The sequence below is a fragment of the Pelobates fuscus genome, chromosome 8 (assembly GCF_036172605.1).
Source record: "Pelobates fuscus isolate aPelFus1 chromosome 8, aPelFus1.pri, whole genome shotgun sequence".
NCBI classification, from domain to species: Eukaryota; Metazoa; Chordata; class Amphibia; order Anura; family Pelobatidae; genus Pelobates; species Pelobates fuscus.
The window spans coordinates 4,794,713-4,821,603 of NC_086324.1; the positions used below are offsets into that span (position 1 = coordinate 4,794,713).

Consider the following 26,891-nt stretch of genomic DNA (forward strand, 5'->3'; position numbering starts at 1 on the left):
GACAGCCAGAGACTGAGAGAGACAGCCAGGCCAGAGACTGAAAGAGAGACAGCCAGAGACTGAAAGAGAGACAGCCAGAGACTGAAAGAGAGACAGCCAGAGACTGAAAGAGAGACAGCCAGAGACTGAGAGAGAGACAGCCAGAGACTGAGAGAGAGACAGCCAGTCCAGAGACTGAGAGAGAGACAGCCAGTCCAGAGACTGAGAGAGAGACAGCCAGTCCAGAGACTGAGAGAGAGAGACAGCCAGTCCAGAGACTGAGAGAGAGACAGCCAGTCCAGAGACTGAGAGAGAGACAGCCAGTCCAGAGACTGAGAGAGAGACAGCCAGTCCAGAGACTGAGAGAGAGACAGCCAGTCCAGAGACTGAGAGAGAGACAGCCAGTCCAGAGACTGAGAGAGAGACAGCCAGTCCAGAGACTGAGAAAAAGAGACAGCAAGGTCAGAGACTGAGAAAGAGAGACAGCCAACCCAGACACTAAGAGAAAAAACACAGCCAGGCCAGGGACTAAGGGAAAGAGAGACGGCCAGAGACTGAGAGAAAGAGACACAGCCAGGCCAGAGACTGAAAGAGACAGACAGAGACTGAGAGAAAGAGACAGCCAGGCCAAAAAAAGAGACAGCCAGCCCTGAGTCAGAGACTGAGAGAGAGACAGACCGAGACTAAAATAAAAAGAGACAGCCAGCCCTGAGTCAGAGACTGAGAGAGAGAGACGGTCTTCCCCTCCCAAGAAATAGCCCCCACCCTGGTTGTCGTCTTCAACTTAGGACTTAGAGACCTCTGTAAGAGAGACCAAAGGCTCACACAATATATACATAGTGATATAAACACACACAATACACTGATATAAACACACACAATACATACATAGTGATATAAACACACACAGTACATACATAGTGATATAAACACACACAATACACTGATATAAACACACACAGCACATACATAGTGATTTAAACACAAACAATACATACATAGTAATATAAACACAAACAATACATACATAGTAATATAAACACACACAGTACATACATAGTGATAAACACACACAATACACTGATATAAACACACACAGCACATACATAGTGATATAAACACACACAGCACATATAGTGATTTAAACACACACAATACACTGATATAAACACACACAATACATACATAGTAATATAAACACACACAATACACTGATATAAACACACACAATACATACATAGTGATTTAAACACACACAATACACTGATATAAACACAAACAATACATACATAGTAATATAAACACACACAGTACATACATAGTGATTTAAACACACACAATACACTGATATAAACACACACAATACATACATAGTAATATAAACACACACAGTACATACATAGTGATATAAACACACACAATACATACATAGTAATATAAACACACACAGTGCATACATAGTGATATAAACACACACAGTACATACATAGTGATATAAACACACACAATACACTGATATAAACACACACAATACATACATAGTGATATAAACACACACAATACACTGATATAAACACACACAATACATACATAGTGATATAAACACACACAATACATACATAGTGATATAAACACACACAATACATACATAGTGATATAAACACACACAATACATACATAGTGATATAAACACACACAATACACTGATATAAACATACACAGTACATACATAGTGATATAAACACACACAGTACATACATAGTGATATAAACACACACAGTACATACATAGTGATAAACACACACAATACACTGATATGAACACACACAATACATACATAGTGATATAAACACACACAGCACATACATAGTGATATAAACACACACAATACATACATAGTGATATAAACACACACAATACATACATAGTGATATAAACACACACAATACATACATAGTGATATAAACACACACAGCACATACATAATGATATAAACACACAGAGTACATACATAGTAATATAAACACACACTATATACAGAAAATATTGAAATATAAATACAGATGTGTCTTTCTGTATAAATGGTGTGTGGCCCTGCCAAGTTGTAGCGAGCTCCACTTATTTAATTTCCCTTTTACCAACACAGATTGCAGCATGCGGATATTGATCGAATACACGTCAGGAACCAGGGGAATCCATCTATGAATGTATGGACATTTGAATTGTACAGCCCTGAGACGGAGTACACTCAGACCTCACCTCTATATTAGAGGACCCTCTTCTAATCCAGGGGTCTATTGAAGGGAATCTGTGCATAAAATATTGGTTCTGAGGACATCATGCAGGGAGACCCGCCACCAATGAGGGTCTCTGACAATGAGGGCAAGTTGAATGTGGTTCCCAGTCCCCCCAGCCATCGGGCGACTGGCAGGAGTGCAGGTTCCAAGGCTTGGCAATACAGGTGAGAGCAGACTGATTAATGAAAACAGTTCTGGATCCTTGGTCATTTACAATGGAGGTGTCTGTCCTAATATGACAAGAAATGCAGTGAGCTCATAAGAGACGAATGGCTGGAATTGGCTGTTTATATCAGTGGTCCTGGATTATGGGGGAGATGTTTAACTGTTACTCAGTTCGTTGCTCTGTGTAGCTGATCACAGAATATTTGAAAAGAGGTTAAACACTGAAAACAATATTCAGTGCAATACGTTAAAATAAATTGGAATTCTGTTATTTTTGCACCAAGATTGTCGTTCTTTGGCCAGCGGTAAAATTGCCAGCATGTGTACAGACTGAAAGATATACTGACCCATCTCTTAGAGGAATGGAGCGGCTCCCAGTGCCTGTTCCAAAGCTAGTTGTTTTTTTCCATCTAATCATTTTCTATCAATTTGTTTCACAATGTACACATACAAGTTGATTCTCATTGACACCAAGCCATGTTGGTTATGACAGATGTAGTCATTCTTCCTAGTGAACTATGTCACGTAAAAGTTAGATGTATTTATGGAAAGACGCTGCAAGCACCATAATCACTCCAGCATGCTGATTTTTGTTTTTCTGTGCAGTGACCACATGGAAAATATCTATGGGTACCTGATGAAGTACACCAACTTAGTCACTGGCTGGCAGTACCGGTACGTGCCTTTCATTTTTTTGTCTGGTGTTTCCCATGTATTACATTTATTCTTATTCTCAGGTTTCTGTTACATGATCTCTATTACTTTTTGGATTCGCCTCCTTCTGGATTCTCAGGGACACTATAGTCACTAAAACAACCTCAGCTTTAGGAAACAGTTTTGGTGTATAGATCAGGCCCCTGCAGTCTCATTGCTCAATTCTCTGCCATTTAGAAGGTAAAACACTTTGTTTATGCAGCCTTAGCCACTCCTCCCTGCATGTGACTTACACAGCCTTCCTAAACACTTCCTGTGAAGAGTCATCTAATGTTTACACTTTCTTTATGGCAGATTCTGTTTAAAGTAGAATTCCTTGTCTCCTGCTCTTTTTTTTTTTTTTTATTCTTTATTTAAAATTTTTTCATACAGTGACAAGTAACAGTGGAGACAAGGTACCCTGGGTTGCATTACAAGCTACAACATGTTCACGATCGACATTTACACAGTGCAGTTAACAACGATAGGTGTGCATCAATACAGTCGTCTCATACCAGGGGTGACAAAGAGCCCACCCGCCGACCCCCGTCCAGGGCTCCTTTTTGGGCTATAAGCTCTGACCTTGGCCGAGGTGCAACAGAGCGGCCCCCAGCTAGTTTCTGTACATTTCCTCTATTTATTTGCTCTTTCCTGTGCATTTCCTTTATTTGCTAGTTCCCGTTAATTTCCTTTATTTATTTGCTAGTTCCTGTGCATTTCCTTTATTTGCTAGTTCCCGTACATTTCCTTTATTTATTTATTTGCTAGTTTCTGTACATTTCCTCTATTTATTTGCTAGTTCCCGTGCATTTCCTCTATTTATTTGCTAGTTTCTGTACCTTTCCTTTAATTATTTATTTGCTAGTTTCTGTACCTTTCCTTTGTGTATTTGTTAGTTCCTCTACATTTCCTCTATTTATTTGCTAGGTTCTGTAGATTTCCTTTGTGTATTTGTTAGTTCCTGTACATTTCCTCTATTTATTTGCTAGTTTCTGTATCTTTCCTCTATTTATTTGCTAGTTCCTGTACATTTCCTCTATTTATTTGCTAGTTTCTGTATCTTTCCTCTATTTATTTGCTAGTTCCTGTACATTTCCTCTATTTATTTGCTAGTTTCTGTATCTTTCCTCTATTTATTTGCTAGTTCCTGTACATTTCCTCTATTTATTTGCTAGTTTCTGTATCTTTCCTCTATTTATTTGTTAGTTCCTGTACATTTCCTCTATTTATTTGCTAGTTTCTGTATATTTCCTTTGTGTATTTGTTAGTTCCTGTACATTTCCTCTATTTATTTGCTAGTTTCTGTATATTTCCTTTGTGTATTTGTTAGTTCCTGTACATTTCCTCTATTTATTTGCTAGGTTCTGTATATTTCCTTTGTGTATTTGTTAGTTCCTGTACATTTCCTCTATTTATTTGCTAGTTTCTGTATATTTCCTTTGTGTATTTGTTAGTTCCTGTACATTTCCTCTATTTATTTGCTAGTTTCTGTATATTTCCTCTATTTATTTGCTAGTTCCTGTACATTTCCTTTGTGTATTTGTTAGTTCCTGTACATTTCCTCTATTTATTTGCTAGTTTCTGTATATTTCCTTTGTGTATTTGTTAGTTCCTGTACATTTCCTCTATTTATTTGCTAGTTTCTGTATATTTCCTTTGTGTATTTGTTAGTTCCTCTACATTTCCTCTATTTATTTGCTAGTTTCTGTATCTTTCCTCTATTTATTTGCTAGTTTCTGTACATTTCCTCTATTTGCTAGTTTCTGTATATTTCCTTTGTGTATTTGTTAGTTCCTGTACATTTCCTCTATTTGCTAGTTTCTGTATATTTCCTTTGTGTATTTGTTAGTTTCTGTACCTTTCCTCTATTTATTTGCTAATTCCTGTACATTTCCTCTATTTGCTAGTTCCTGTACATTTCCTTTGTGTATTTGTTAGTTCCTGTACATTTCCTCTATTTATTTGCTAGTTTCTGTATATTTCCTCTATTTATTTGCTAGTTCCTGTACATTTCCTCTATTTATTTGCTAGTTTCTGTACCTTTCCTCTATTTATTTGTTAGTTCCTGTACATTTCCTCTATTTATTTGCTAGTTTCTGTATATTTCCTTTGTGTATTTGTTAGTTCCTGTACATTTCCTCTATTTGCTAGTTTCTGTATATTTCCTTTGTGTATTTGTTAGTTTCTGTACCTTTCCTCTATTTATTTGCTAATTCCTGTACATTTCCTCTATTTGCTAGTTCCTGTACATTTCCTTTGTGTATTTGTTAGTTCCTGTACATTTCCTCTATTTATTTGCTAGTTTCTGTATATTTCCTTTGTGTATTTGTTAGTTCCTCTACATTTCCTCTATTTATTTGTTAGTTTCTGTATCTTTCCTCTATTTATTTGCTAGTTCCTGTACATTTCCTCTATTTATTTGCTAGTTTCTGTATATTTCCTCTATTTATTTGCTAGTTTCTGTATATTTCCTCTATTTATTTGCTAGTTCCTGTACATTTCCTCTATTTATTTGCTAGTTTCTGTACCTTTCCTCTATTTATTTGTTAGTTCCTGTACATTTCCTCTATTTATTTGCTAGTTTCTGTATATTTCCTTTGTGTATTTGTTAGTTCCTGTACATTTCCTCTATTTGCTAGTTTCTGTATATTTCCTTTGTGTATTTGTTAGTTTCTGTACCTTTCCTCTATTTATTTGCTAATTCCTGTACATTTCCTCTATTTGCTAGTTCCTGTACATTTCCTTTGTGTATTTGTTAGTTCCTGTACATTTCCTCTATTTATTTGCTAGTTTCTGTATCTTTCCTCTATTTATTTGCTAGTTCCTGTACATTTCCTCTATTTATTTGCTAGTTTCTGTATATTTCCTCTATTTATTTGCTAGTTCCTGTACATTTCCTCTATTTATTTGCTAGTTTCTGTATATTTCCTCTATTTATTTGCTAGTTCCTGTACATTTCCTCTATTTATTTGCTAGTTTCTGTACATTTCCTCTATTTGCTAGTTTCTGTATATTTCCTTTGTGTATTTGTTAGTTTCTGTACCTTTCCTCTATTTATTTGCTAATTCCTGTACATTTCCTCTATTTGCTAGTTCCTGTACATTTCCTTTGTGTATTTGTTAGTTCCTGTACATTTCCTCTATTTATTTGCTAGTTTCTGTATATTTCCTTTGTGTATTTGTTAGTTCCTCTACATTTCCTCTATTTATTTGCTAGTTTCTGTACCTTTCCTCTATTTATTTGTTAGTTCCTGTACATTTCCTCTATTTATTTGCTAGTTTCTGTATATTTCCTTTGTGTATTTGTTAGTTCCTGTACATTTCCTCTATTTATTTGCTAGTTCCTGTACATTTCCTCTATTTATTTGCTAATTCCTGTACATTTCCTCTATTTATTTGCTAGTTTCTGTATATTTCCTTTGTGTATTTGTTAGTTCCTGTACATTTCCTCTATTTATTTGCTAGTTTCTGTATATTTCCTTTGTGTATTTGCGAGTTCCTGTACATTTCCTCTATTTGCTAGTTTCTGTATATTTCCTTTGTGTATTTGCGAGTTCCTGTACATTTCCTCTATTTGCTAGTTTCTGTACCTTTCCTTTGTGTATTTGCTAGTTCCTGTACATTTCCTCTATTTATTTGCTAGTTTCTGTACATTTCCTCTATTTGCTAGTTTCTGTATATTTCCTTTGTGTATTTGTTAGTTTCTGTACCTTTCCTCTATTTATTTGCTAATTCCTGTACATTTCCTCTATTTGCTAGTTCCTGTACATTTCCTTTGTGTATTTGTTAGTTCCTGTACATTTCCTCTATTTATTTGCTAGTTTCTGTATATTTCCTTTGTGTATTTGTTAGTTCCTCTACATTTCCTCTATTTATTTGCTAGTTTCTGTACCTTTCCTCTATTTATTTGTTAGTTCCTGTACATTTCCTCTATTTATTTGCTAGTTTCTGTATATTTCCTTTGTGTATTTGTTAGTTCCTGTACATTTCCTCTATTTATTTGCTAGTTCCTGTACATTTCCTCTATTTATTTGCTAATTCCTGTACATTTCCTCTATTTATTTGCTAGTTTCTGTATATTTCCTTTGTGTATTTGTTAGTTCCTGTACATTTCCTCTATTTATTTGCTAGTTTCTGTATATTTCCTTTGTGTATTTGCGAGTTCCTGTACATTTCCTCTATTTGCTAGTTTCTGTATATTTCCTTTGTGTATTTGCGAGTTCCTGTACATTTCCTCTATTTGCTAGTTTCTGTACCTTTCCTTTGTGTATTTGCTAGTTCCTGTACATTTCCTCTATTTATTTGCTAGTTTCTGTACATTTCCTCTATTTGCTAGTTCCTGTACATTTCCTTTGTGTATTTGTTAGTTCCTGTACATTTCCTCTATTTATTTGCTAGTTTCTGTATCTTTCCTCTATTTATTTGCTAGTTCCTGTACATTTCCTCTATTTATTTGCTAGTTTCTGTATATTTCCTCTATTTATTTGCTAGTTCCTGTACATTTCCTCTATTTATTTGCTAGTTTCTGTACCTTTCCTCTATTTATTTGTTAGTTCCTGTACATTTCCTCTATTTATTTGCTAGTTTCTGTATATTTCCTTTGTGTATTTGTTAGTTCCTGTACATTTCCTCTATTTGCTAGTTTCTGTATATTTCCTTTGTGTATTTGTTAGTTTCTGTACCTTTCCTCTATTTATTTGCTAATTCCTGTACATTTCCTCTATTTGCTAGTTCCTGTACATTTCCTTTGTGTATTTGTTAGTTCCTGTACATTTCCTCTATTTATTTGCTAGTTTCTGTATATTTCCTTTGTGTATTTGTTAGTTCCTCTACATTTCCTCTATTTATTTGTTAGTTTCTGTATCTTTCCTCTATTTATTTGCTAGTTCCTGTACATTTCCTCTATTTATTTGCTAGTTTCTGTATATTTCCTCTATTTATTTGCTAGTTTCTGTATATTTCCTCTATTTATTTGCTAGTTCCTGTACATTTCCTCTATTTATTTGCTAGTTTCTGTACCTTTCCTCTATTTATTTGTTAGTTCCTGTACATTTCCTCTATTTATTTGCTAGTTTCTGTATATTTCCTTTGTGTATTTGTTAGTTCCTGTACATTTCCTCTATTTGCTAGTTTCTGTATATTTCCTTTGTGTATTTGTTAGTTTCTGTACCTTTCCTCTATTTATTTGCTAATTCCTGTACATTTCCTCTATTTGCTAGTTCCTGTACATTTCCTTTGTGTATTTGTTAGTTCCTGTACATTTCCTCTATTTATTTGCTAGTTTCTGTATCTTTCCTCTATTTATTTGCTAGTTCCTGTACATTTCCTCTATTTATTTGCTAGTTTCTGTATATTTCCTCTATTTATTTGCTAGTTCCTGTACATTTCCTCTATTTATTTGCTAGTTTCTGTATATTTCCTCTATTTATTTGCTAGTTCCTGTACATTTCCTCTATTTATTTGCTAGTTTCTGTACATTTCCTCTATTTGCTAGTTTCTGTATATTTCCTTTGTGTATTTGTTAGTTTCTGTACCTTTCCTCTATTTATTTGCTAATTCCTGTACATTTCCTCTATTTGCTAGTTCCTGTACATTTCCTTTGTGTATTTGTTAGTTCCTGTACATTTCCTCTATTTATTTGCTAGTTTCTGTATATTTCCTTTGTGTATTTGTTAGTTCCTCTACATTTCCTCTATTTATTTGCTAGTTTCTGTACCTTTCCTCTATTTATTTGTTAGTTCCTGTACATTTCCTCTATTTATTTGCTAGTTTCTGTATATTTCCTTTGTGTATTTGTTAGTTCCTGTACATTTCCTCTATTTATTTGCTAGTTCCTGTACATTTCCTCTATTTATTTGCTAATTCCTGTACATTTCCTCTATTTATTTGCTAGTTTCTGTATATTTCCTTTGTGTATTTGTTAGTTCCTGTACATTTCCTCTATTTATTTGCTAGTTTCTGTATATTTCCTTTGTGTATTTGCGAGTTCCTGTACATTTCCTCTATTTGCTAGTTTCTGTATATTTCCTTTGTGTATTTGCGAGTTCCTGTACATTTCCTCTATTTGCTAGTTTCTGTACCTTTCCTTTGTGTATTTGCTAGTTCCTGTACATTTCCTCTATTTATTTGCTAGTTTCTGTACATTTCCTCTATTTGCTAGTTTCTGTATATTTCCTTTGTGTATTTGTTAGTTTCTGTACCTTTCCTCTATTTATTTGCTAATTCCTGTACATTTCCTCTATTTGCTAGTTCCTGTACATTTCCTTTGTGTATTTGTTAGTTCCTGTACATTTCCTCTATTTATTTGCTAGTTTCTGTATATTTCCTTTGTGTATTTGTTAGTTCCTCTACATTTCCTCTATTTATTTGCTAGTTTCTGTACCTTTCCTCTATTTATTTGTTAGTTCCTGTACATTTCCTCTATTTATTTGCTAGTTTCTGTATATTTCCTTTGTGTATTTGTTAGTTCCTGTACATTTCCTCTATTTATTTGCTAGTTCCTGTACATTTCCTCTATTTATTTGCTAATTCCTGTACATTTCCTCTATTTATTTGCTAGTTTCTGTATATTTCCTTTGTGTATTTGTTAGTTCCTGTACATTTCCTCTATTTATTTGCTAGTTTCTGTATATTTCCTTTGTGTATTTGCGAGTTCCTGTACATTTCCTCTATTTGCTAGTTTCTGTATATTTCCTTTGTGTATTTGCGAGTTCCTGTACATTTCCTCTATTTGCTAGTTTCTGTACCTTTCCTTTGTGTATTTGTTAGTTCCTGTACATTTCCTCTATTTATTTGCTAGTTTCTGTATATTTCCTTTGTGTATTTGCGAGTTCCTGTACATTTTCTTGTCTGTCTGTTTTGGTGTTTTTTCCTTTTTTCATTTGCCAGGGTTTTTTTTAGAAGTGTGTTTTTGTTTGTTTCCCCAGCTACATCTGTAGTTGCAAGCAGAGGTGTTAAAATACTTAATTAAGCTGCAATTTATGTCCAACTTGTTTAGAAACTACAGGAGCAAATCTTACTATCAGAGTAGCAGTGTTACCTAACAGCCTATATATAACTAGTGCAATAGGTTAAAGGGACACTATAGTCACCAAAACAAGTTTAGCTTAATGGAGGAGTTTTGGTTTATAGATCATGCCTCTCGGATTTCACTGCTCAATTCTCTGCCATTTAGGAGTTAAATCACTTTGTTTCTGTTTATGCAGCCCTAGCCACACCTCCCCTGGCTATGATTGACAGAGCCTGCATGAAAACAAGATAGTTTCATTTTCAGTCAGAGGTTACTTACATTAAAAGTTTTTATCTCCTGCTCTGTAAATTGAACTTCAAATACATACAAGAGGCTCCTGCAAGGTCTAGCAAGCTATTAATAGTGCAGGAGATAAGAAGTTATAAAGTAAAGGGAATTTGCAATACAGGAAGTGCAAACATTAGATGACTCTTTACAGGAATTATTTATGAAGGCTGCGACTTTGGTACAAAACCAACTGAGCAGTGAGACTGCAGGATCATGATCTATACACCAAAACTGCTTCATTAAAGGGAAACTCCAGTGCCAGGAAAACGATCCATTTTCCTGGCACTGCAGGTTCCCTCTCCCTCCCACCCACCAATCCCCGGTTACTGAAGGGGTGAAAACCCCTTCAGTCACTTACCTGAGGCAACGGCGATGTCCCTCGCCGCTGTCTCCTCCTCCGCGACGCTCCTCCTCTGTATTGCGTCGGCCAGTGGGCGAGACTGACCCCGCCCACCGGCCGAGGAGACCTAATGCGCATGCGTGGCAATGCCGCGCATGCGCATTACGTCTCCCCATAAGAAAGCATTGTAAACTAATTTCAATGCTTTCCTATGGGGTTTTGAGCGACGCTGGAGGTCCTCACACAGCGTGAGGACGTCCAGTGACGCTCTAGCACAGGTTTCCTGTGCTATAGAGCAGGAAGTGCCCTCTAGTGGCTGTCTAATAGACAGCCACTAGAGGTGGAGTTAACCCTGCAAGGTAATTATTGCAGTTTATAAAAAACTGCAATAATTACACTTGCCGGCTTAGGAGTAGTGGGATTTGGCACCCAGACCACTCCAATGAGCAGAAGTGGTCTGGGTGCCTGGAGTGTCCCTTTAAGCTAAACTTGTTTTGGTGACTATAGTGTCCCTTGAATGAAATTCAATGTATAATGCACGGTCCACAAGCTCACGCATATTCAACCAGGAGGACTTCTATCACTTGATGATGATTTCCTGGGGTTCTGTGACTTAGGGGCTAATTTTAAACTGACTGACCATGAATTCTTTCCTCCCATCAGATTTTTCGTTTTGAATAATGAAGCGGGACTGCTGGAATATTTTGTTAATGAGCAGTCGAGGAATCAGAAGCCGCGGGGTACAGTTCAGCTAGCAGGAGCAGTGATTTCCCCCAGTGATGAAGATTCTCATACGTTCACTGTGAATGCTGCCAGCGGGGAGCTATACAAGCTCAGAGGTGGGCACTCTGACCTATGGGAGATTGGTAAACTCACTGTGTGCACTCTGACCTATGGGAGATTGGTAAACTCACTGTGTGCACTCTGACCTATGGGAGATTGGTAAACTCACTGTGTGCACTCTGACCTATGGGAGATTGGTAAACTCACTGTGTGCACTCTGACCTATGGGAGATTGGTAAACTCACTGTGTGCACTCTGACCTATGGGAGATTGGTAAACTCACTGTGTGCACTCTGACCTATGGGAGATTGGTAAACTCACTGTGTGTACTCTGACCTATGGGAGATTGGTAAACTCACTGTGTGCACTCTGACCTATGGGAGATTGGTAAACTCACTGTGTGCACTCTGACCTATGGGAGATTGGTAAACTCACTGTGTGCACTCTGACCTATGGGAGATTGGTAAACTCACTGTGTGTACTCTGACATATGGGAGATTGGTAAACTCACTGTGTGCACTCTGACCTATGGGAGATTGGTAAACTCACTGTGTGCACTCTGACCTATGGGAGATTGGTAAACTCACTGTGTGCACTCTGACCTATGGGAGATTGGTAAACTCACTGTGTGCATTCTGACCTATGGGAGATTGGTAAACTCACTGTGTGCATGCTGACCTATGGGAGATTGGTAAACTCACTGTGTGCACTCTGACCTATGGGAGATTGGTAAACTCACTGTGTGCACTCTGACCTATGGGAGATTGGTAAACTCACTGTGTGCACTCTGACCTATGGGAGATTGGTAAACTCACTGTGTGCACTCTGACCTATGGGAGATTGGTAAACTCACTGTGTGCACTCTGACCTATGGGAGATTGGTAAACTCACTGTGTGCACTCTGACCTATGGGAGATTGGTAAACTCACTGTGTGCACTCTGACCTATGGGAGATTGGTAAACTCACTGTGTGCACTCTGACCTATGGGAGATTGGTAAACTCACTGTGTGCACTCTGACCTATGGGAGAAACCTCACTGTGTGAAGTCTGGCAGAAGACCTGTGGTAGGGTAATTAAAGACTCACTGTAGAGTGGAAAAGCCTTCCAGCGCAGGTGGTAGAAATGAATACAGTGAGTGCATGTAATAGCCTTCCAGCAGAGTTGGTAGAGACTAATACAGTGAGTGCATGTAATAGCCTTCCAGCAGAGGTGGTAGAGACTAACACAGGGAGTGCATGGAATAGCCTTCCAGCAGAGGTGGTAGAAGCTAATACAGTGAGTGCATGGAATAGCCTTCCAGCAGAGGTGGTAGAAGCTAACACAGTGAGTGCATGGAATAGCCTTCCAGCAGAGTTGGTAGAGACTAATACAGTGAGTGCATGTAATAGCCTTCCAGCAGAGGTGGTAGAGACTAATACAATGAGTGCATGGAATAGCCTTCCAGCAGAGTTGGTAGAGACTAATACAGTGAGTGCATGGAATGGCCTTCCAGCAGAGGTGGTAGAGACTAATACAGTGAGTGTATGGAATGGCCTTCCAGCAGAGGTGGTAGAGACTAACACAGTGAGTGCATGGAATAGCCTTCCAGCAGAGGTAGTAGAGACTAATACAGTGAGTGCATGGAATAGCCTTCCAGCAGAGTTGGTAGAGACTAATACAGTGAGTGTATGGAATGGCCTTCCAGCAGAGGTGGTAGAGACTAACACAGTGAGTGCATGGAATAGCCTTCCAGCAGAGGTAGTAGAGACTAACACAGTGAGTGCATGGAAAAGCCTTCCAGCAGAGGTGGTAGAGACTAACACAGTGAGTGCATGGAATAGCCTTCCAGCAGAGGTGGTAGAGACTAATACAGTGAGTGCATGGAAAAGCCTTCCAGCAGAGGTGGTAGAGACTAATACAATGAGTGCATGGAATAGCCTTCCAGCAGAGTTGGTAGAGACTAATACAGTGAGTGCATGGAATGGCCTTCCAGCAGAGGTGGTAGAGACTAATACAGTGAGTGTATGGAATGGCCTTCCAGCAGAGGTGGTAGAGACTAACACAGTGAGTGCATGGAATAGCCTTCCAGCAGAGGTAGTAGAGACTAATACAGTGAGTGCATGGAATAGCCTTCCAGCAGAGTTGGTAGAGACTAATACAGTGAGTGTATGGAATGGCCTTCCAGCAGAGGTGGTAGAGACTAACACAGTGAGTGCATGGAATAGCCTTCCAGCAGAGGTAGTAGAGACTAACACAGTGAGTGCATGGAAAAGCCTTCCAGCAGAGGTGGTAGAGACTAACACAGTGAGTGCATGGAATAGCCTTCCAGCAGAGGTGGTAGAGACTAATACAGTGAGTGCATGGAATAGCCTTCCAGCAGAGGTGGTAGAGACTAATACAGTGAGTGCATGAAATAGCCTTCCAGCAGAGGTGGTAGAGACTAATAAAGTGAGTGCATGGAATAGCCTTCCAGCAGAGGTGGTAGATACTAATACAGTGAGTGCATGGAATAGCCTTCCAGCAGAGGTGGTAGAGACTAACACAGTGAGTGCATGGTATAGCTTTCCAGCAGAGATGGTAGAGACTAACACAGTGAGTGCATGGAATAGCCTTATAGCAGAGGTGGTAGAGACTAATGCAGTGAGTGCATGGAATAGCCTTCCAGCAGAGGTGGTAGAGACTAATACAGTGAGTGCATGGTATAGCTTTCCAGCAGAGATGGTAGAGACTAATACAGTGAGTGCATGGAATAGCCTTCCAGCAGAGGTGGTAGAGACTAATACAGTGAGTGCATGGAATAGCCTTCCAGCAGAGGTGGTAGAGACTAATAAAGTGAGTGCATGGAATAGCCTTCCAGCAGAGGTGGTAGATACTAATACAGTGAGTGCATGGAATAGCCTTCCAGCAGAGGTGGTAGATACTAATACAGTGAGTGCATGTAATAGCCTTCCAGCAGAGGTGGTAGAGACTAATACAGTGTGAGTGCATGGAATAACCCTCCCGCAGAGGTGGTAAAGACTAATATAGTTTAGGGTTGACACTGCTAGCCTTTGCAGGATATATTATCCAGGATGTAGCTGGTGCTTGATTCAGAGAAAGCTTTGCGCAGGTTAGATGGAGCAGTCTCCATGGAAGCAAAATGCAAGGCTCTTGATGTATAATTGCTCTTCTATCAGTAGAGAAGGAGGATTTATTGTCTCTCTGTCCTCATTCCAGCCTCGGATGCCAAAGAGCGGCAGCATTGGGTGAGCCGGCTTCAGATTTGCACACAGCACCATACCGAGGCTATTGGGAAGGTGAGTGAAGCCAAGAAATATGGTTCATATTTTATTCTTCACACGCGTAGCCCCCCGTAGAAAAGGCAGGCATAGCAATACGCTCCTTTAAAGCACAAAACGGACAATTGAGGGCTTCTATGGTGACATGTTTATTGGAAGTGCAGACAGAATACAAATGTGACCAATGAAAACAATAATAAAATAATTGATACAAACAGAGATATAAAATAGGAAATGATGTACTAGATGCCTGAAAGTCCCCTCTCACTAGCCCCCCTTACCATGTAGTATACTCACAAGATAATATGAGCGGCCTATTTTAATAGTTCACCCAAGAATATTAAAACGAAGGCCTTAATAACCAACGCTGTGTATTCTACCCATTGTGGTCGTGTGATACTAATTTCCATTGGTCGGTAGTGGGCGATGTCTTTTTTTTACAATTTGGTTTACTTGTTCACTCACCCCTTGTGTTTGATTTCTCCGGCAGAATAATCCTCCTCTGAAGTCACGTAGTTTCTCTCTGGCATCTCAAGGCAGCGGAAACTCTCCGAACTCACAGCGCCGGCCCAGCCAAAACGCAGCTTCCTTTTTCAACCTTGGCCATCACAGAGCGTCTCACATTAACAGACGTGCCCAGGCCCTCCCGCAGGACCACCTGGGAGATGTCCGAGAGGTCAGTGACAATCAGATTCCCTCAAATCCGTCTCCATGATTTGTTCACTTGGCACACCACTCGCATGTCCTCTATACATCTGATTATAAGCAAATGTCTCTGCAGGTTTGTTTTTTTAAATTCATAAGTTAAAGAAATTCTGAATGGTTTTCAGGACAGACATAGTAGACAGTTCTTTAGTCCCAAAAAATGTCTTTGTAATTGACTATCTCGTTTTTGCTTGATGAATTTAATATATGGAAAGAGTGCAAAACGAGTTTAAAAAAAAATAAGGCAAATATTTAAATTTGCAGACTAGCCTGAGTTTTCTGCTGCTCATGTATACAAACGTATTAGAGTTTTACTGAGCATGTGCACACAGAGCTTAGTGCATGTGTCTGTCTGTCTGTGCTTCCTTTCTTTCACTTCCAGGCTTCACTACTTAATGCAGGGCTGTCCAACCTGCGGCCCCCCAGATGTTGCTGAACTACAACTCCCATGATTCCCTGGCTATCTGTTTAATTGAAAGAATCATGGGAGTTGTAGTTCAGCAACATCTGGGGGGCCGCAGGTTGGACAGGCCTGACTTAATGAGTTGTGTTATAGCTCATTGAGAAGTCTATCAAGGAGACCACACATCATGTATACAGCACAGAGTGTCAATCTGCCAGCACAGCACAGACTAAAAGCAGAGAGCTTGCAAACACTGCAGACACCAGACCCGCAGCATTTGAATGCTGTTTTTTTCCACATAACCCTAAAGCGAACATAACAATGCATGCATGTATATCTACTGAATAGTGTTAGATGTGATGTGTTCCCTTATGTGCATGTCATTTGACTGGGTGCTTAAAGTAAGAAATGTTTTAACACATTATGGGCATGTGTGAAGCAAGCTGTAAGGGAAACCGAAGCTGCTGTACAGAAAGCGCTCCATCCAGCCCTATCACATGATCTCTCTCAGGGATACCTTACTAAGTGCTATGGAAAGTCTGTTCTGTAGACCTGATCTGGCCGATGTTCTGCTTAGATGCACAGTGATCCTAAAATAAAAGCCCATACTGACCTAGAAATATAGGCGACTTAAAGGTGACTAGCAGGTGATCTCCCCCCCCCCCCCCCCCCCCCCCCCATATTCCGAGCAGCTCGCCTGTTTTTTATGGGCAATAGTATGTGGATGATGCAGACAGTGTGTGATATAACTAGTACTGTATGCAGGCTGTGCGTGCTGTAACTAGTACTGTATGCAGGCTGTGCGTGCTGTAACTAGTACTGTATGCAGGCTGTGCGTGCTGTAACTAGTACTGTATGCAGGCTGTGCGTGCTGTAACTAGTACTGTATGCAGGCTGTGCGTGCTGTAACTAGTACTGTATGCAGGCTGTGCGTGCTGTAACTAGTACTGTATGCAGGCTGTGCGTGCTGTAACTAGTACTGTATGCAGGCTGTGCGTGCTGTAACTAGTACTGTATGCAGGCTGTGCGTGCTGTAACTAGTACTGTATGCAGGCTGTGCGTGCTGTAACTAGTACTGTATGCAGGCTGTGTGTGCTGTAACTAGTACTGTATGCAGGCTGTGCGTGCTGTAACTAGTACTGTATGCAGGCTGTGCCTGCTGTAACTAGTACTGTATGCAGGCTGTGCCTGCTGTAACTAGTACTGTATGCAGGCTGTGCGTGCTGTAACTAGTACTGTATGCAGGCTGTGCCTGCTGTAACTAGTACTGTATGCAGGCTGTGCCTGCTGTAACTAGTACTGTATGCAGGCTGTGCCTGCTGTAACTAGTACTGTATGCAGGCTGTGCCTGCTGTAACTAGTACTGTATGCAGGCTGTGCCTGCTGTAACTAGTACTGTATGCAGGCTGTGCGTGCTGTAACTAGTACTGTATGCAGGCTGTGCCTGCTGTAACTAGTACTGTATGCAGACTGTGCCTGCTGTAACTAGTACTGTATGCAGGCTGTGTGTGCTGTAACTAGTACTGTATGCAGGCTGTGCCTGCTGTAACTAGTACTGTATGCAGACTGTGCCTGCTGTAACTAGTACTGTATGCAGGCTGTGCGTGCTGTAACTAGTACTGTATGCAGGCTGTGCCTGCTGTAACTAGTACTGTATGCAGACTGTGCCTGCTGTAACTAGTACTGTATGCAGGCTGTGCCTGCTGTAACTAGTACTGTATGCAGACTGTGCCTGCTGTAACTAGTACTGTATGCAGGCTGTGCGTGCTGTAACTAGTACTGTATGCAGGCTGTGCCTGCTGTAACTAGTACTGTATGCAGACTGTGCCTGCTGTAACTAGTACTGTATGCAGGCTGTGCCTGCTGTAACTAGTACTGTATGCAGGCTGTGCCTGCTGTAACTAGTACTGTATGCAGACTGTGCCTGCTGTAACTAGTACTGTATGCAGGCTGTGTGTGCTGTAACTAGTACTGTATGCAGGCTGTGCCTGCTGTAACTAGTACTGTATGCAGGCTGTGCCTGCTGTAACTAGTACTGTATGCAGGCTGTGCCTGCTGTAACTAGTACTGTATGCAGGCTGTGCCTGCTGTAACTAGTACTGTATGCAGGCTGTGCCTGCTGTAACTAGTACTGTATGCAGGCTGTGCATGCTGTAACTAGTACTGTATGCAGGCTGTGCGTGCTGTAACTAGTACTGTATGCAGGCTGTGCCTGCTGTAACTAGTACTGTATGCAGGCTGTGCCTGCTGTAACTAGTACTGTATGCAGGCTGTGCCTGCTGTAACTAGTACTGTATGCAGGCTGTGCCTGCTGTAACTAGTACTGTATGCAGGCTGTGCCTGCTGTAACTAGTACTGAATGCAGGCTGTGCCTCCTGTAACTAGTACTGTATGCAGGCTGTGCATGCTGTAACTAGTACTGTATGCAGGCTGTGCCTGCTGTAACTAGTACTGTATGCAGGCTGTGCCTGCTGTAACTAGTACTGTATGCAGGCTGTGCCTGCTGTAACTAGTACTGTATGCAGGCTGTGCCTGCTGTAACTAGTACTGAATGCAGGCTGTGCCTCCTGTAACTAGTACTGTTTAAGCATACGTGGGATAGGCATAAGGCTATCCTAACTATAAGATAAGGCCAGGGACTAATGAAAGTATTTAGAGAATCGGGCAGACTAGATGGTCCGAATGGTTCTTATCTGCCGTCATTCTATGTTTCTAGTACTGTTCTCTATTTCCTCTGATCTGGCTCCCCTCTTGCCCCATCTCATCTTGCCTCTGTCTTCTGGTCCTGTTTCCCCTGCATTATCCCATCTTGCCACATCCTCTGGACCACTTGCCCTTTCACTGCTGTCTCCTCTGTTTCCAGATGATGACGCGGGCCGAGAGTCAGCAGAGAGAGTTGATGCGCAGTATTGAGGGCCTCCCTTCCTCTGGTCAACTAAGCGCCCTAGACCAGGATCTCCTGATGCTTAAAGCCACGTCCATGGCTACAATGAACTGTCTGAATGATTGCTTCCACATGCTACACCAACAGCACGCTGCATTCAGCAAGCATATCCTGCCTCCAGGTGAGCATTATGATAGATTTATATCCGAAATGCAATTCCTGCTTTAAATGGAACTGTTTCACTTCATCACTAATAAGAATAATTTCTTAGCTTTCCAGCTGCAGGTATTACTATTCAGACATGTTATATATTCCATAGTCTGCACAGCTTTCACTGTTAGCTGAATAAATGTCCATATTAAACAAGAGGCCTCCACACTCCACTAGCTTTATGTCTGGCTATTTAGTCTCCTCCAGAGCCTGCAAATAGCATCTCTGAATAATTAATGGAGGGATCGCACAGCAGTCTGTTTAGACTGATCATTTTGGAGGTAGTTAGGGTTTTGTTAAGTTGTATGAGTGCTCACAGTTCCAGGTGCTTTAAATTGGGGGGGGGGGGGAGATATATCTCCTTGACCTGACGTATTTGGGCAGCTGAGCTCTTTGCCTCCGTCCCCTCCTTGGCGATGTTTGTTTGTCTTTGCCTTTTCCTGAAGCAGTTTAGTTCTTTAACTTTCCGTGTTAGTTGACACCTCCCGTATCAGGTTCTCTTGATATACTGACAGGTACAGCCAGTCAGCTCGTAGCATGCTAATGACAGAATAAGGTGCTGCCCTCGGTGTAGTGAAGTATCCAAACCGAATATCTCTCTGCTCATTTCTTCAGCTGTCTCAAGAATTATAGAAAAATACCCTAATCATCCCTGTACCCCTCTGACAATACTGAGTACCCTGCCTGCTAATAGCAGATATCACGCTTAGTCCTGTCTTCTCAGGATTATGAGCAGTTTTAAGTGCAATGTTCCTATGTCTTCAGGAACCATTAACTGGCTGGAACCGAGGATCACGCTGTCCAACCACCTAAAGAATGGAGATGACACGGGTTTCTACGCCGAGACCGACAAGGAGCAGGACTTGCTGACTGAAGTGCCCAGCGTGTCCCAAAGCATCCAGATGACCAGGGTAAGGTCACCGCCTAATTCTGGACTGTGTCTATAGAAACGATTGCCAGCTTCTCAAAATACGTCCCTGCTGAATGAACACTTACCTCCTCGCTGCTAGCTCATTCAGCGTTTACATGGTATGTAGCACAGACTGGCTAGTGTGCAAGGTGTGCGTCCACAATCAGGATCACCCTAATCGTTATTACCCATCATTAAGCCATTACCCTGGAAAGAATACACGTTAATTCTCATTGTGGTTCTTGGTGATTGCGTTGCAGTGTTAAATACTTTCTCTCTCTTGATAACGACTTTAGCTCAGCACTGAAGAGGTTAAATGTTGCATGCTGGCTAGGTGTTTGATGCCAGACCCCATACTCCTCTTGTCTGCTGCAGATATTTATAGCATATTTTTTTTTTGAGGCCGATCCCCAACTGGTTTAACCTGATGAGTTTGAAGCTGTGATCAGCAGTGACGTTTCCTTCCTCCAGTGCACAGTGATATCTGCAACTGATCATTTCAATACCCCAGCAGAACCAGGGATCCCGCAGTGCCCTGTGTTTATTAGCAGGGAGGAAGGCTTAGTTTAAATGTATTTAATGTGTATGTAACAAGCACTAACCTATCTGTCATTGGTAACTAAGGCAGCATATTGTCAGGAAGCCATAGACCAATAACCTGGATAACCATACAGTGTCCCGGGCCCCACTGCTGCTGATCTGTTCGATGAGTGAAAAGCTGGATTCCTCTCTGTTACGGTTATTTCTCGGGGGCTGTGATTGTGTGCAATTAACTCCTCTCTTTGACAGTCACCTGTATGCTGCTCATTTACTCGCCCCCTTGAATTAATATCCACCTCTCATCTTCCCCTCCTTATTTTATACCTCTGTCCTCGCCCCCTTGTTATCTGCCTATACATATCCCTTTTACCCTCATTATTATCCATGTCTCTTCTTGTCCCCTACTTATTATCCACTTCTCTCCTATCCCCCTCGTTATTATCCACTTCTCTCCTATTCCCCTCGTTATTATACACTTCTCTCCTATCCCCCTCGTTATTATACACTTCTCTCCTATCCCCCTCGTTATTATCCACTTCTCTCCTATCCCCCTCGTTATTATCCACTTCTCTCCTATCCCCCTCGTTATTATCCACTTCTCTCCTATCCCCCTCATTATTATCCACTTCTCTCCTATTCCCCTCGTTATTATCCACTTCTCTCCTATTCCCCTCGTTATTATCCACTTCTCTCCTATTCCCCTCGTTATTATACACTTCTCTCCTATTCCCCTCGTTATTATACACTTCTCTCCTATCCCCCTCGTTATTATCCACTTCTCTCCTATCCCCCTCGTTATTATCCACTTCTCTCCTATTCCCCTCGTTATTATACACTTATCTTCTATCCCCCTCGTTATTATCCACTTCTCTCCTATCCCCCTCATTATTATCCACTTCTCTCCTATTCCCCTTGTTATTATCCACTTCTCTCCTATTCCCCTCGTTATTATACACTTATCTTCTATTCCCCTCGTTATTGTCCATGTCTTTTCTTTTCCTCTCATTATCATACACCTCTCTCCTCCTCCCTTTATTATCACACACCTAACTCCTCCTCCCTTTATTATCACACACCTCTCTTCCCTTTATTATCACACACCTCTCTCCTCCTCCTTCTATTATCATACACCTCTCTCCTCCTCCCTTTATTATCACACACCTCTCTCCTCCTCCCTTTATTATCACACACCTCTCTCCTCCTCCCTTTATTATCACACACCTCTCTCCTGCTCCCTTTATTATCACACACCTCTCTCCTCCTCCCTTTATTATCACCCACCTCTCTCCTGCTCCCTTTATTATCATACACCTCTCTCCTCCTCCTTTTATTATCACACACCTCTCTCCTCCTCCTTTTATTATCACACACCTCTCTCCTCCTCCTTTTATTATCACACACCTCTCTCCTCCTCCTTTTATTATCACACACCTCTCTCCTCCTCCTTTTATTATCATACACCTAACTCCTCCTCCCTTTATTATCACACACCTCTCTCCTCCTCCTTTTATTATCACACACCTAACTCCTCCTCCCTTTATTATTATACACCTCTCTCCTCCTCCTTTTATTATCATACACCTAACTCCTCCTCCCTTTATTATTATACACCTCTCTCCTCCTCCCTTTATTATCATACACCTCTCTCCTCCTCCCTTTATTATCACACACCTCTCTCCTCCTCCTTTTATTATCATACACCTAACTCCTCCTCCCTTTATTATCACACACCTCTCTCCTCCTCCTTTTATTATCACACACCTCTCTCCTCCTCCCTTTATTATCACACACCTCTCTCCTCCTCCCTTTATTATCACACACCTCTCTCCTCCTCCCTTTATTATCACACACCTCTCTCCTCCTCCCTTTATTATCACACACCTCTCTCCTCCTCTCTTTATTATCATACACCTCTCTCCTGCTCCCTTTATTATCATACACCTCTCTCCTCCTCCCTTTATTATCATACACCTCTCTCCTCCTCCCTTTATTATCATACACCTCTCTCCTCCTCCCTTTATTATCATACACCTCTCTCCTCCTCCCTTTATTATCATACACCTCTCTCCTCCTCCCTTTATTATTATACACCTATCTCCTCCTCCCTTTATTATCACACACCTCTCTCCTCCTCCCTTTATTATCACACACCTCTCTCCTCCTCCCTTTATTATCACACACCTCTCTCCTCCTCCCTTTATTATCACACACCTCTCTCCTGCTCCCTTTATTATCACACACCTCTCTCCTCCTCCCTTTATTATCACACACCTCTCTCCTCCTCCCTTTATTATCATACACCTCTCTCCTCCTCCCTTTATTATCATACACCTCTCTCCTGCTCCCTTTATTATCACACACCTCTCTCCTCCTCCCTTTATTATCACACACCTCTCTCCTCCTCCCTTTATTATCACACACCTCTCTCCTGCTCCCTTTATTATCACACACCTCTCTCCTCCTCCCTTTATTATCACACACCTCTCTCCTGCTCCCTTTATTATCATACACCTCTCTCCTCCTCCCTTTATTATCATACACCTCTCTCCTCCTCCCTTTATTATCATACACCTCTCTCCTCCTCTCTTTATTATCATACACCTCTCTCCTGCTCCCTTTATTATCATACACCTCTCTCCTCCTCCCTTTATTATCACACACCTCTCTCCTCCTCTCTTTATTATCATACACCTCTCTCCTGCTCCCTTTATTATCATACACCTCTCTCCTCCTCCCTTTATTATCATACACCTCTCTCCTCCTCCCTTTATTATCATACACCTCTCTCCTCCTCCCTTTATTATCATACACCTCTCTCCTCCTCCCTTTATTATCACACACCTCTCTCCTGCTTCCTTTATTATCACACACCTCTCTCCTGCTTCCTTTATTATCACACACCTCTCTCCTCCTCCCTTTATTATCACACACCTCTCTCCTCCTCCCTTTATTATCACACACCTCTCTCCTCCTCCCTTTATTATCACACACCTCTCTCCTCCTCCCTTTATTATCACACACCTCTCTCCTCCTCCCTTTATTATCACACACCTCTCTCCTCCTCCCTTTATTATCACACACCTCTCTCCTCCTCCCTTTATTATCACACACCTCTCTCCTCCTCCCTTTATTATCACACACCTCTCTCCTCCTCCCTTTATTATCACACACTTCTCTCCTCCTCCCTTTATTATCACACACCTCTCTCCTCCTCCCTTTATTATCACACACCTCTCTCCTCCTCCCTTTATTATTATACATCTCTCTTAGCACCTGCCCCCCCTCACAGCTCCTGTCCCTCCTCAGCCCTTGCGCCCCTCACCACAGCCCCTGCCTCACCCCTCTACATGCCCTGCCTCCCCTTCCCCCCCCCCCCCTAAACAGACCCTAACTCCCCTACTACAACAATATCACCCCACTACACCTCCTAGGTTTTCGCAGACCTCTTCTCTGGATGACTATAAGACTATCTATGTCTGTGTCTGTATATCTCTGTATGTCTGTGTCTGTATATCTCTGTATGACCATATCTGAACGTCTCTCTATGACAGTGTCTGAATATCTGTGTGTGTGTCTGTATGTCTGTGTTTGTATGACGTACTTGTATGTGTGGATTGGTATGACTGTGTGCCTGTATGGCTGTGTTTGTTTGATTGTATGCCTGCATATCTCTGTGACTGTGTGCCTGTATGGCTCTATGTTGCTATATATCTATGTCTATTAGGCATGGGGGGAAGGGACACACAAAACAGACTGAGGGGAGAAAGCCACAGAAAGGGGCTGGAGGAAAGAAAGAGACACGCAAAGGGGCTGGGGAAAGTAAGAGACACACAAGGGAAGTTGTAAGAGACACACAAGTGGGTGTAAGACATAGTAAAGGGGGATAAAATACGCCAAAGAGGGTAAGAAATTCAAAATGGAGGTAACAAGACACTCAGGTAAAGACAATATTTTATTTTCGGGGGGGGGGCAAAATGCATCTTTGCCTGTGTAGCCAAAATTCCTTGCACCGGCCCTGTCTCTAACTAACCTACCTACAGGAACCAGAGGACATAGACCCAGACGATGAGCTGGAGGATGACAGTGAGCTAACCGAGGATGACCTTGGCGCAGTAGAGGAGCAACGAAGCGTCATCTTACACCTCTTATCCCAGCTCAAGCTGGGTATGGACCTTACAAGGGTAAGCAAGCCTATCTGACTAGCTGATCTTTGTCTTCCTACCACACAGTCACAGGACATTATCAATAGGGCCAGTGATACTGAATATTTATTGGGAAGGAATCCAACCCTTTAGGCCACTCATTGGCTCACATTACTTGAAAGATCAGGCTGTTCCGTTCTACATGGGTTTATTTGTGTAATACCTGCATTTTATCCTTGTTGTACGCCACCGAAACACAAACTTTCCCATTAGTTTTCCTTGGTGTGGAGATTTTTAAATAGTTCATATTTAACCAAAATGTCATGCTGAAATGTTGCAATCATAATAGGAATGTAGAACTTTTTGAATATGACTTTGAACTAATTTCTGGATCATAGTTAATCCACTCCATTCTCAGCACATATGGAGACATAAAACAGGCTGGAACATCTATTCTTAGAATATTTCTTCCTCTTTTTTGTGCTGTATCTGCTGCCATGTATTGAGGGTTTATTTCCTTTTTCAGGTTGTCCTCCCTACATTCATCTTGGAGAAGCGCTCCTTATTGGAAATGTATGCAGACTTTCTGTCTCACCCTGACCTCTTCCTGTCCATCAGCACCGGTCAAACTGCCGAGGAGCGCATGGTGAGATTTGTTGAGTATTACCTCACCTCGTTTCACGAGGGCCGCAAGGGTGCTCTGGCCAAGAAGCCGTATAATCCCATTATTGGAGAAACCTTTCACTGTTCGTGGCAAGTCCCAAAAGACACTCTCTGCACCCCAAAACCTGCAGATCATCCACCTAATGCACATGATGAAGTAACAGAGGCAAATGAGAAGGACTTTTATACAGTCAGATTTGTGGCTGAACAGGTATCTCACCACCCTCCTGTCTCAGGATTCTATGCCGAGTGCCCAGAACGCAAAATGTGCGTCAATACCCACGTGTGGACGAAAAGCAAGTTCATGGGCATGTCGATTGGAGTTACCATGATTGGAGAAGGTAATTCACGTGAGAATGGGCATGTAGTTGGAGGTCAGATTGGTCACTATGTAGGCTTGTATGGAGCTAGCACAACAGGATAGAAAGCGTATTGAAAGGAAAGGACTAGGACAATGGGAAAGTCTGGCTGTTGTAGGAGCAGACAGGAGCACGGAGTACATTGCTCTTTCTCTTATACCATATGTGAGTGATACACAGGCAGGAGAGAGTTAATATATCGCCCTTTCTGCAGGTGTAATATAATTCTGATATACGAATGATACACAGGGAGGAGAGCGTTAATATATCGCCCTTTCTGCAGGTGTAATATAATTCTGATATACGAATGATACACAGGGAGGAGAGAGTTAATATATCGCCCTTTCTGCAGGTATAATATAATTCTGATATACGAATGATACACAGGGAGGAGAGAGTTAATATATCGCCCTTTCTGCAGGTATAATATAATTCTGATATACGAATGATACACAGGGAGGAGAGAGTTAATATATCGCCCGTTCTGCAGTTATAATATAATTCTGATATACGAATGATACACAGGGAGGAGAGAGTTAATATATCGCCCGTTCTGCAGTTATAATATAATTCTGATATACGAATGATACACAGGGAGGAGAGAGTTAATATATCGCCCGTTCTGCAGTTATAATATAATTCTGATATACGAATGATACACAGGGAGGAGAGAGTTAAAGGACCACTCTAGTGCCAGGAAAGCATACTCGTTTTCCTGGCACTAGAGTGCCCTGAGGGTGCCCCCACCCTCAGGGACCCACTCCCGCCCGGCTCTGGAAAGGGGAAAAGGGTTAAAACTTACCTTTTTCCAGCGCTGGGCGGGGAGCTCTCCTCCTCCTCTCCGCCTCCGTTCCTCCCCGTCGGCTGAATGCGCACGCGCGGCACGAGCTGCGCGCGCATTCAGCCGGTCACATAGGAAAGCATTCATAATGCTTTCCTATGGACGCTTGCGTGCTCTCACTGTGATTTTCACAGTGAGAATCACGCAAGCGCCTCTAGCGGCTGTCAGTGAGACAGCCACTAGAGGAAATAGGGGAAGGCTTAACTAATTGATAAACATAGCAGTTTCTCTGAAACTGCTATGTTTATAAAACAATTAGTTAACCCTAGCTGGACCTGGCACCCAGACCACTTCATTAAGCTGAAGTGGTCTGGGTGCCTAGAGTGGTCCTTTAATAAATCCCCCGTTCTGCAGGTATAATATAATTCTGATATACGAATGATACACAGGCAGGAGAGAGTTATTACTGCAGGTGTAATATAA

General features: G+C 41.4%; 1 protein-coding gene and 1 long non-coding RNA gene across 2 annotated transcripts in view; both read left to right on the top strand.

The window, feature by feature from the left end:
- Positions 1 to 227: 227 nt before the first annotated feature.
- On the top strand, positions 228 to 619 carry LOC134571098 (uncharacterized). Its single transcript, XR_010085186.1, has 2 exons — positions 228 to 440; positions 584 to 619. It is a non-coding gene; the product is annotated as an uncharacterized LOC134571098 (long non-coding RNA).
- A 1,471-nt stretch (positions 620 to 2,090) lies between these two features.
- OSBPL11 (oxysterol binding protein like 11) overlaps positions 2,091 to 26,891 on the top strand; it is a 30,572-nt gene continuing 5,771 nt past the window's right edge. Inside the window, exons 1-9 of the mRNA XM_063429162.1 lie at positions 2,091 to 2,440; positions 3,048 to 3,116; positions 11,434 to 11,609; positions 14,750 to 14,829; positions 15,302 to 15,487; positions 18,783 to 18,984; positions 19,779 to 19,924; positions 24,504 to 24,644; positions 25,132 to 25,609. Coding sequence (XP_063285232.1) covers positions 2,319 to 2,440; positions 3,048 to 3,116; positions 11,434 to 11,609; positions 14,750 to 14,829; positions 15,302 to 15,487; positions 18,783 to 18,984; positions 19,779 to 19,924; positions 24,504 to 24,644; positions 25,132 to 25,609 — 1,600 coding nt within the window. The 5' untranslated portion in view covers positions 2,091 to 2,318. The remainder of the gene's footprint in view (positions 2,441 to 3,047; positions 3,117 to 11,433; positions 11,610 to 14,749; positions 14,830 to 15,301; positions 15,488 to 18,782; positions 18,985 to 19,778; positions 19,925 to 24,503; positions 24,645 to 25,131; positions 25,610 to 26,891) is intronic.